Source organism: Drosophila obscura, unplaced genomic scaffold (genome assembly GCF_018151105.1).
Source record: "Drosophila obscura isolate BZ-5 IFL unplaced genomic scaffold, ASM1815110v1 contig_186, whole genome shotgun sequence".
Classification (NCBI taxonomy): Eukaryota; Metazoa; Arthropoda; class Insecta; order Diptera; family Drosophilidae; genus Drosophila; species Drosophila obscura.
In genome coordinates this window covers 1,830,315-1,840,989 of record NW_024542774.1, presented here as the reverse complement: position 1 = coordinate 1,840,989, position 10,675 = coordinate 1,830,315, and the positions used below count along the sequence as shown (strand labels likewise).

At 45.9% G+C, this 10,675-nt stretch overlaps 2 protein-coding genes across 2 annotated transcripts; both read right to left on the bottom strand.

The window, feature by feature from the left end:
- Positions 1-503: 503 nt before the first annotated feature.
- Positions 504-10,574, bottom strand: LOC111076235 (rap1 GTPase-GDP dissociation stimulator 1-B). The gene is made up of 4 exons (XM_022369931.2): positions 10,228-10,574; positions 2,786-3,697; positions 2,325-2,711; positions 504-2,253 (listed from the first exon to the last, which is right to left on the bottom strand). Exons 1-4 carry the CDS (start codon positions 10,232-10,234, stop codon positions 1,643-1,645), a joined length of 1,917 nt encoding a protein of 638 aa, XP_022225623.2. The 5' UTR covers positions 10,235-10,574; the 3' UTR covers positions 504-1,642.
- On the bottom strand, positions 6,210-7,772 carry LOC111076236 (dnaJ homolog subfamily B member 1). The gene is made up of 3 exons (XM_022369932.2): positions 6,822-7,772; positions 6,592-6,758; positions 6,210-6,517 (listed from the first exon to the last, which is right to left on the bottom strand). Exons 1-3 carry the CDS (start codon positions 7,640-7,642, stop codon positions 6,345-6,347), a joined length of 1,161 nt encoding a protein of 386 aa, XP_022225624.2. The 5' UTR covers positions 7,643-7,772; the 3' UTR covers positions 6,210-6,344.
- Positions 10,575-10,675: the final 101 nt, after the last annotated feature.

Sequence of the window (10,675 nt, the reverse complement as noted above, 5' to 3'; positions counted from 1 at the left end):
TTAATGCATATTTTTTGTGTGTTTATAAATACATTTATCCCGGTTCTGATACCTATTATTGATACCCGCGTTAATATCTTTAAAACAGAGACTGACTAGTTTATGCATTAATTGGAGCCTGATATTACAAACAATATCTCAAGTCCATAATATCCATTTTCCCAAGGTATTCAGATTTGTTGCTCGTTTCGTGCCAACGTTGCACAACAATGCTGCCTATTCATTTCCCCACGTTGCTGAAATTTTTTCCATACAAATCAAATGTATCTTACGGGAACACGAGGAACGTCGCAGCAATGAATCTACGTTCCCGTAAGATACATGTGGCCACACCACGTTGGCTCCCATCTCTAGTGCGATTTCGATCAATCGATAGAGTTTCCTGAAATTTGGCGCGCTCTACAGTTGCGCTACGGTGAATTTGAAATGAAAATCATTTGCTTTCGCGTTTGTTTTTCTTATTTCTCATGAATTTCAAATTTTATTTGAATTATTAAATGTACATTATTTTGTTTAGAATTTATAAATATGTTTTTGGGCGTGTATGTGTGTTGTGTGGTGTGGTGTGTTTCAACGCTCTATATAAACACCATATTCGAAAAATGGGTTTGCCCCCTCTTAAATGGTGCTCTTTAAACTTTAACTTAATTTCGATTATATTTTTGGTGACCAAACAATTGTTCAAAGTACATTACATTTTGTATTTAATAATTGTTTAAAATTTGAAATATATCTTCTACGACTACTCTCTGTAAAATTTGCATATATTTCTATTTTCGGTTTTCAACTATTTTTGTTTGTTTGTTTGTGAATTACTTGATTGTTACTGAGTTGCCGTTACTTTGTTTTGTGTTGTTTTACTTCGTTTATGTTTAAAAGTTGCCTTAAAAAATGCTATTTGAGAACTTCACTGAGTTGTAAATACAACTAAATACTTGAAGATTTGTAATTAAAATATCTAAAACTACATTGTGCTCGCAAATTTGTTTGTCTGTTTGTTTGTTGCTTTGTGTGCTGTTTTTGTTTTTGGTGTGTGCGCCAGCAAAACGTCGGTTTAAAATGTTCAATTAAAATTATAAGTACAATACATAAAATACATTTATTAAATATATTTAGCGATATCACCACGATTTGTTGTTATTGTGCTCTTAAAAATCATGTAACAGAAAAGATTTATATGCTAAATTATTCTCTTTTTTTTACTGTTTTAATATGTAAATGTTATATACGTATATTATAAATATTCATACGATTTGCATAGTCCCCCACTGGCGGCTCCATTTGCGCTCCACTTTCTCCTCGTTGGTTGCTGTCGTAAATGCAGTCAAAATACGCTTGCGTCTAAAAAATACATTCCCCCTTTTCAATCTGTGCTGTGTGTGCTGTTGTGGGTAGCCTACCATCCTACCATCCTACATCTTCCTTCCCTCCATACTTTTTTCCTTACCAATCTACAATCAAGTCTAAATCAGAATCGTTGCTCTACTGCTACACATTTCCTCTGGGCTTGCTCCTTTCCATTCCTCTCTACACTCGTGGATGTGGGTGTGTGTGTGTGTGTGCTTATGCTTATGAAATTAGGCATACTGCGGTGCTTGGATAAATGCAATGCCACGGCCCCTTCTGTGTCCGCACACTCATATTACAAGGTGCAGTATTCGGTGAGAATGGGTATGGATTTCAGCAGCTCGTTGATGTTGTGCTGATCCAGATGGGCCACCAGCTTCTCGGAAGACTTGAGCAGATTGACACAGTTCTGGAGATTCTCGACAATCTCCTTGGTCATGCTATCAGATGACTTGGTGATGAGCTCGGCCAGCTTCTTGCCCACCTCGTACTTGACCAGCTCATCCTGCAGCCGTTGCGCCTGTGCCTGCCCCGCCTGATGGGCCTGCGACAGATAGACCACCGACAGGATGCACAGCGCAATCAGCGCCTCGTTCTGCATGACCAGATGCTGGGCGGTCAGCATGCTGACCATGGCCTCCACAGTGCCCTCGTTGGCCAGAAATTCGCTCAAGCTCGTGCGATCATAGTCCTGGGTGAGCGGAATCCTGTCCGCTATCTGTTCGGCCGGTGCATCGCCCTTGCGAGGCAGCGCATAGGCAATCTTGCTGAGATAGGCATGCTTAATCAGCCAGGCCATCAGGCGCAGCGACTCCCCGGTGACGCCTGCATAGTCCGACGATTTGCTCCAGTGCACCAGCTGCTCGATCAGCGTCTTGTTCTTCAGCAGCTCCAGAGCGAGTTTCTCTGCAAGAAGAATGCAAATTGCGAGGCTACAGGGTGGGACACATGGAAAGGGGAATATGTAATCAACTTACCCTGCCCGTCGACAGTCATTCGGAGCGTGCCCAGCAGCTTGAACACAACAGGTGGCTGATGGATCTCCAGCATGGGCAGAATTGTCTGCACCAGACCGGCCTGGATCACCGCATTTTTGTTCGGCTTGGGTATGACCAGATTGCGCAGCGCACTCAGCAGTGCGTGCTGCAGACGGACGTCGTCCTTGACGCCATTGTTCTTGGCCAGCACCTCGAGCAGCTTGTTCATGGTCTGCTGCTCCACAAAGTAGATGCAGTGGCTGTCAGTGCGGGCAAAGTTGCCCAGGGCCAGCACCCCAGTGGTCAGCAGATCAATGTCCGACGAGTCCAGCCAGTCGACCATGTTCTTCAGCAGCGTTGTCGTATACAGATAGTGCATCGATTCATCTGTGTGAAACATGGAAACATGAGTCATGAAGCTGTGAGGTTAACCGTGACAGGCGGCAGACGTCGCTACTTACCGCCGGTGAGAATGAGAACAATCAGCTCGCAGGCGAGCTTCATTAGGGCCCGGGCCTCGCTTGTGCTGGCCAACGTCTTGTACTTCTCCAGCAGATTGTAGATGGTCTCGCAGAGACCGTCCTTGGCCAGCAGCAGCTTCACCTCGTCGCTCTCTGCCTGATAGTGGAGCAGTTCCAGGCACATCTCGGCCAGATCCGGATTGGTGGAGGCGGCCAGAATGCGCGACAATTGAATGTTGAGCGAAGCCTCAAAGTTCAGGTCCGCCACATTCTCCGTGAGAATGCTGAGCAGGGGCAGCGTGTTCAGCAGCAGATCCTCATGCACCTCCACATTCGAGGCGCCCGTGACGATGATCGCCTGCAGCTTCTTCATAACGCCCAGCTCCATGGCACGCTTGGCCAGTCCCTCGCCACCCAGCAGATAGTTGGAGAGCAAACCACCACGCACCTTGATGAACTGCGCCGCATTGGCCACATCATCAATGCTGGCAATGTCGAGCAGCTGCAGCAGCACCGCATCTCCCTTCAGCTCCAGTATGAGATCCCTTGCCTCGTCATTCAGGTAGCATATGTTCCCCAAAGCTCGACAGATCTGTATGGGCAGCTCCATGCTGCCGTCCGGCGTCGGCACCTGACGCAGGCACTCAAGAAACGCGGCGATAATGTCGCGTTTGGTGAACTTCTTGCGCTGCACCTCCGACTTGGTGATCTCCGCTATGCACTTGGCCGCCTCCTTGCGCACATTCGTGTCCTCGCTTTGGGTCAACTCCAGAAAGCAGTCGGCCAGCTCATGCTTGTCGAACAGCTTGGGATCCTTGGTGGCCGAGATCTCGCACAGCAGGTTCGTCGTCTTGCTGTTGCCCGCACTGACGCTGGTCGTTTTCAGCTGCTCGATGAGCTCGTCGATTTCAGCTTCAGAGGAAAGCGGGGCACAAAGAGAGAGAGACAAAATATATCTTTAATTAATCTGTTTATATTCGGAAGAAGGTAGAAGAGCGGTAAGAGGGTAAGGAGTATCCTATCGTTGGATTTCTACGGGGTTGCCTCCCCTATTGTGTCCTCCTTTTTTGAACAGGAAAATGAATTGGCAATTTCGATTATCATCTGTGCCCGAGGACAGCAAGGACAGCAGGCATAGGACAGTGCTTTCTGAGATATAGGATTCGTGGCACATCTCCAGCCTGAACCAAAGGCTGTTCATGTATGGTTTTTCAATATAAATAAAATGTTTAGCCATTAGAATCTACTTACGGCTGGGCCCAGAGGAAAACTTCTCAAGCGTGGGCCGCATTATAGGACCATTTCCCTGCCCATTGCCAACAGATGCTTTGGGGGGCTCTAAAGCGAGGGGGGACCACAGACGGACAAGTGATTTGCATAAGTCCTTGCCGCGGGGCAAAAACAAAAGCAATCTGCGAGAGCAATCACGAGTTAAAGGACAAAAAATAACTATAGAATATATAAATACCCTTTAAAGGTTTTGGGTTAATGGAAGTGTATAGGGAAAATGTGGAAAATTCTAGCTTAAGATGAACTTTATATTTATATACATTGCCGATTATATTCAAAGAGTGTACGCTCTCCACTTAAACTCTACAAAAATGACCCTAAAAATGTGGCTTAAATTTAAATTTGATTTTTCCATTTTGGACAGGGGAGCTGGGGCACTTTTATGGCCAACATTATCACAATATTATTTCAGTCGTTCCCTTTTTGTCGGGCAGCTAAAACACACTCGTCTGGCGTATAGAGAAGTAGGAGAAGTGAGGCGAAGGACAAGGGCCCCCAGACCTCCTGCCGCCACTCGGCAACTGGCGACAGTTGGTGGCAGCAACATCGAGTGGGGCAGGCAGGGCGCTCTGGCTTCATATGGTAGGGGCAATTCAACAAACTTTGTGGAGCATAAATAATGAATAGGTTAAACAAAGGGCAAAGAAGAACCCTTTCGATGGGTGCCACTGCCACTCCACACCCTCACCACTACCAAGCATCATTCGAACAAGCAGCACAGAGAGAGAGAAAGAGAACTAACAGCCAGACATGTTGCACTTAGAAAGGTAACTCTATCCCATTGTACGCATACATATGCAGATATTCCACATTCAATGCAATCCTCTCTATAGGCAAATTGTGGCATTTGTTTCTCTCCTCTGCCACACACTGAATGCAATTGGAAGGACAGGTGGCAACAGGGTAACAACATCACCCTCCCCAATGGATACGGCAGACAGGTGCATGTGCAGGGTGCAGCGTCACTTCCGCCAGACAGAGTCAGAGACGAGTCGGGAAGGCAAAGAGGTAAGAGTCTGCCTGCCCACAGCCTTTTTTGCTGTTGTTTTGCGTGCCTCAAAATGTTTGCTTTGGTAACTGGTACTCGTTGGTATTCAGAGTGTGCCATGCCCCTCCATCCAACCATCCATCTATCCATCCATCCATCCATTCCGTTCGAGTTCCGTGGCAAGTTCGTTAGCTTTTGCTTTTGGCTTTGAGGAAGCAGAGAAGCCGGCGCCGTTTCAGGCATTTATTCGCTCCAATTTCTGGGGCAATTGCTTCATTTTTATATTTATTTTTTATTTTTGCATTTCGGGTCTTTGCCTGCGTTTTATTTTAATACATTTTTGTTGTGGTATTTCGTTTCTCCATTAAACGATTCACAGCAAAAAAAAAAAAAAACATGGAAAAACAACATGAAAATGTACGAAAAACTTGTGCAAAAATATATATACATGTGTATATGTATATATATACGAATAGTTGTTGCTGTTTCTGTTGTTGCTTGTTTAATTCGTGTGCAATTTCTGCTGTTGAAGTTTGTTCTCCTTTTTTGGGGGGTTTGTTCCGAATGTGGGTTATGCCACAGGAAGTGCGCGTGGCCCCGAAATGGAAACCATGGGAACCAAGGAACTGAACCAATTTCTGGCTGCACAAAATGTTTGCTGTGGGAGTGTCGTAAATATTTGAATGGGTTTTTGGGTGAAGCTGTCAATCAATATTTGTTATTCTTGTAACTACATATTTAAATGATTTTATTTTAGTTCTATCCAGTAACCGTAAAGTGACCGTATAGTATTATAGTTATGGTTTAAATGCCCAGAAATAATAGCATTTATTTGAGGTTTTCAATACTCGATGTTAATTAATGAAGGGCCATAAATCGGGGATAGATCGGGATATGTAAAACTGTGGACTCCACAGAGTAAGTGTGGACAGAGTAAGGAACATCGAGCGGATTGTATTGAAGTAACAAATTTCTGACAATTTCTATGAGAAAAGTATCGGCGGGAGTTTGGTTCAAGCAAAGACTTCTGTTTTGGAGAACACCGATGACGTTTTCGCTCTATTTTTTTATCCCATTTTCTACCTATTACTGTCGCCAACGAAGAATGGGGGGAGTCACAGTTGCAGTTGCAAACGCCAAATGATTTTGTTTGTTAATTATTCGTTTATAAAGTTATTTTATTGACAAAGTGTCACTTAGAACAGAACTTCAATCAAAGGAAAATTTCCTGTAAATTATCACTCGATTCTTTAATGGACACGCCCGTCTTTTGGGAAAATGCTAGACATCTGATTGCTCCTTCTGAGTCTTTGGATTGCGGGATTCGAGCAAAGGCCTATAGCTGGACTGTCCGATCTTGAGAAGCGCATCGCAGGCTGGCGTCGGCATATTCTCTGCATGCTGGCGTATATTTTCCATATCGCCCTGCCTCATCCGCAGGAACAGGGCGTCGCCTGTAAAACGAATGGAGGGGATTGGAACACATGAACTCGTTTTGCTAGCTATACCGGCGGATCGAACAACTCACGCAGTCTGGTCTCCTGCTGGCAGTTCACCTTCAGGTCTTCGATGTACGCGCTCTCGATCTGCTGCTCCAACTTCTCGCGCTGATCCTCCGTATACTTGGCGGCGCTCTTGGGGCTCAAGTAGTATGCTATATTTCTGGATTGGGTGTGGCGAGCCACGCTGTAGGTGCTGCAGAGGGGATGGGGATTTGTATTGGCTGGTTCTGGCTCTTCCCTCCACACGCGTACTCACCTGGTGCGTCTGAAACTGTATTCGGGCACGGTTGCTAGGAAATGCACGATGAGGACCATGAATAGCAGCGAACACACCATTCCGATGACTAAATGCTGGGTCTGGAAGAGCGCCTGACGTTCGGGCACGCGCTGGTTGGCCGCCCTATAAGGGCGTCGCGGCGTAGCGTCATCCGCCTCCTGCTCCTGCTCCGCATTCTCCCCATCAGAGTACTCAGAGTCGCCCATGGCCATGTTCCGATCGTACTCCATGCGCCTGTTCTGGTCCGTAAGGCAGTCGGCGGCCTCGCTAATGCGACGGAAGGCCATCTCGGCGCCAGGGGCCCGATTCTTGTCGGGATGGAGGCGCAGGGCCAGCTTCTTGTAGGAGCGCTTCACCTCTGAGAAGGTGTCGTTCTGCGAGAGGCGCAGCACCTCGTAGTGGTTGCTGCATCGCAGCACCTTCTGTACAACGTACAGCATCTCGGCGGTGAAGGGGTGCGGCAGGGCATCCGACTGGTAGGTGGGGCCGAAAATCTTATCGGTGGCGGTATTAATGCGCAGTCGAATCACTATGTTTTTAATCTCCAAGAGGGCCCCGATCTGTCTGCGATCTGTACTCACTGACAGGGCCTCGCTGATCCGTTTCAAGGCATGGTCATAGTTGCCCCAGCTTAGGTCGCCGACCACACGATCGAGTTGCGATTGACCAGTGCTAATGGTGGAGTCTTCGTCCTCCTCTTCCTGCTCTGTCGTGGTGGGGTCCTCATCCTCCTGGTCTGTCCAGGGGGCTTCTCTATTGAACCTCCGTCCTGCCCAGCAGCGTGCAAAGGCAAAAGTCATTTTGGTTCGTTTCGTTTTGTTTTGTTTGGCAAACTTTTGATTTTGTGATAGTTGTGTGCGTGTTTCGAGACGGCAAAAAATGATTTGGAATGTGGGGAATGTTTTCAAATTTACAGCTGTGTTGATGTCAAACACATTTGATCATTTTCGTTGAAACAATTCGATTTGAATTAACAGAAAGCACTCTTAGCATTTCATTTCAAAATTATTGTCAGTTTTTTTTTGAGCTCTGCGACTGTTAGCAATGTGGAGACGCTTACCAACACTCATTTATCGCTCTAGCTTATTCGCTCTCTCTCTCTCTAAGCTTCGCTTGATGACATAGCAGTTAGCTTGAATAGTCTCATAGCAAACATCTTTAAACGTTTCATATGGGAGTTACATATCACAAAGGGTTGAAAAAATGTTAATTATAGTTTGAATATCTTCTGGCCATAACAGTTTTTATCACGTGAACAGTGCATACCTTCCCCATTCCTGACAAAGTATTTACAGTGTATACTGGCCTGGAAGTGGAGTACAGATGAATGTACACAAGTGTGTGTGTACACACACACTGGCCTCAAAGGGCAGGGCTCAAATGCTGACAAAGTTCATCTTCAGTTTATGGACCACTTGAAATAACTTTGTGTTGGTTTTGAGCTAGGAGGGGGCAATGGGAATTGGCAGCACTTCAGACCCCAAGAAGTATGCTTCAAAAACTTTGAAAGGGACATAACATTCTGCTCTTTAGTGTGCTCCTCCGACAAGGAGGTCTGGACGACTCACTCGCAAGTTAATTGAAATTAATTTCTATGCCAATTTGAATGGGGGGCACGAACTCAATTAAAACAGAGCGAACAGAAGGACACCCCCAATTCCTCCAAACCATTCATTCATTTATTCTCAAGGCCATTAGACGGGGACCAAAATCTTATTAGCAGTAAAAAGAATCAAGTCAGGGGCGGCGACCGAGAAAAAGGAAATCACAAGTCAAACAGCCAGATGAGGCGCAACGTCAGAGGAATACGCAAAAAGGCAAAACCCTCGCAATAAATTCGTTGCCGGGCGGCAAACTAAAATACTCGTAACAGCCAGCTAATCCGGGAAAGCTGCGTGGAACGAATGTACAACAGAAGAAAAAAAGCCCAAAATAATAATAATAACCATAAAGAAGAGGCAGCAGCACTGGGGTGCTCTGATATCGGCCTTATCAGCACATTGGGGTTGGTTACTTTGGTTGCTGTGTGGATGCCACAAGGCAAGCGGCAGTCAAATTGTGTTGAAGCAAACTCCAAGCGAACGCGTCGACAAAATGCAGACACAAAGGACCAATTAAATTCTAAAGCGAAGGAAGACCCACAGATGGGAGCAGGCAACTGGGAACTGGGACCCGGCAATGGGTCTCGCAACGTTGGGCCCCAGCTGCTGACGGATGGGGATGTGGGGGTGATGCACTGCCACGACAAGGCACGTTTAAGTGCTGTGGGATGTTGCCCGTGTTCCTACGCCATAGAACGGGTATATTAACAGAGCTATCAATGGTTTTGGGGCGTATTTATACCGACAACTGTTGGTGTGCATTCAGTTATTATATTTTAGAGTCATATAGGTATTCCAGGGTATCCCAACGCAATGGACCTTTCTTTTCATTTCTTCATTGTTATTTGTTATGCCACCCCTGGGGGGGCGAGCTTGAATGGGGGAGCGAGTGTTGAAACATGCCGGTAAACCTTGCACCTCACAGGAGGCATATTCATTTATTAATGCGTCGTCACTGCTGGCTCCCAGCGGTGGTTCACTGACGGGGCTTACGCTTAGGTGGATGGTTTCTACTAAAAGGTGGCAAACACCACCACCACAGACAGTGGCACAGTCACAGAGCAGAGTCCTTCACAAAGACAGAGTGTGTGTGTGTTCAAGGGAGAAAGACAACATACACTCAATTCCCGCCAGAATTGCGAGCGCTTGTGCCATTAAAGGATAAAGGAGCGAAATCTGATTGGATTGATATGGCCTGGCCGGTAAGTGCACTCGGTCAACTCGGTAGAGGAGAGCAGTGCATCATCTAATCTGGGGTCCCCACTGTGCAAAGAAGCTGAGCAGAAAAACGCGTAAATATTGATTTTTCTCACATACATAACTCTAGCATCAGAGGGCAAAGACTGGGCGTACACACACACACACACACTCTCATCTAGTTCCCCCGCCCCCACACCTACGAACCGAAAGGCAGCAGCCGCGGCAGACAAATAGAAGTGGGAGACACACTCGAGAGCACCCGGCACCTGGTCTCGATTGGGTGTCTTCGCAGCTCATAAATGTATAAATATTGTTGTGCACAGGGAATGTTCTTCCACACGGGCAGTGCATGTTGCACACTCCCACACACACACACACACACGCACATCCAATGACACGCATGAGTTGCATTTGTTTATATTGGGGGGCCGCCGTGCCGCAAGCAACAAACAAAACGTAAAGAACGGAATCTGTGTGTTTTGTGTTCTCGCATTAAAAGAGCAGCATAGAGCATAAAGCATACATAAAAATGAAGAAATTCATTTCTTTCTAAATTTTTCTTTATTCTTTTTATTGTTACTCACTCGCCATGTTTGCCGCCGCTGACCGCTTTGTTGATTATTCCGCTGCTGCTTCTTCTCTCCCAATACTCCTTCTTCGCAGATGGTGTTTAGGCACGTTGTATCACTTATTGTGTTTGTGTGCTTAACAATGCTATATGCTATTGTTAATACAACGAAAAAACTAAACACATTTCACTGATTTGGCTGCATTTACCGACCAAGACCGATTCCGAAACACGTACACACGCACCCGCGCCAACAACAAAAGCTGCGACTATATCGAAAAATTGATTACTTCGATAATTATTTTTTTGTTGATATATTTTTAGGTAAAAGAACCTTTATTTATTTAATCTTTATTTTTTTTAATAATTCGACACTAATTTTTTGTTGTTTCAGTTCGCGGCGAAAAAAATTTGTGAGACCAATGCTGGCGAACGTCAGTGTGACCGTGGGTCGTATCGATAAA

Excerpts from the sequence above, each read along its gene's own strand:
- LOC111076236 (XM_022369932.2), bottom strand. The coding sequence starts at position 7,642 with ATGACTTTTGCCTTTGCACGCTGCTGGGCAGGACGGAGGTTCAATAGA. Across the intron at positions 6,759-6,821 it reads TACAGTTTCAGACGCACCAG|CACCTACAGCGTGGCTCGCC; the intron begins GTGAGTACGCGT and ends TCCCCTCTGCAG. Across the intron at positions 6,518-6,591 it reads CCAGCAGGAGACCAGACTGC|GCGACGCCCTGTTCCTGCGG; the intron begins GTGAGTTGTTCG and ends TTCGTTTTACAG.
- LOC111076235 (XM_022369931.2), bottom strand. Across the intron at positions 2,712-2,785 it reads TGTTCTCATTCTCACCGGCG|ATGAATCGATGCACTATCTG; the intron begins GTAAGTAGCGAC and ends TGTTTCACACAG. Across the intron at positions 2,254-2,324 it reads AATGACTGTCGACGGGCAGG|AGAAACTCGCTCTGGAGCTG; the intron begins GTAAGTTGATTA and ends TTCTTCTTGCAG.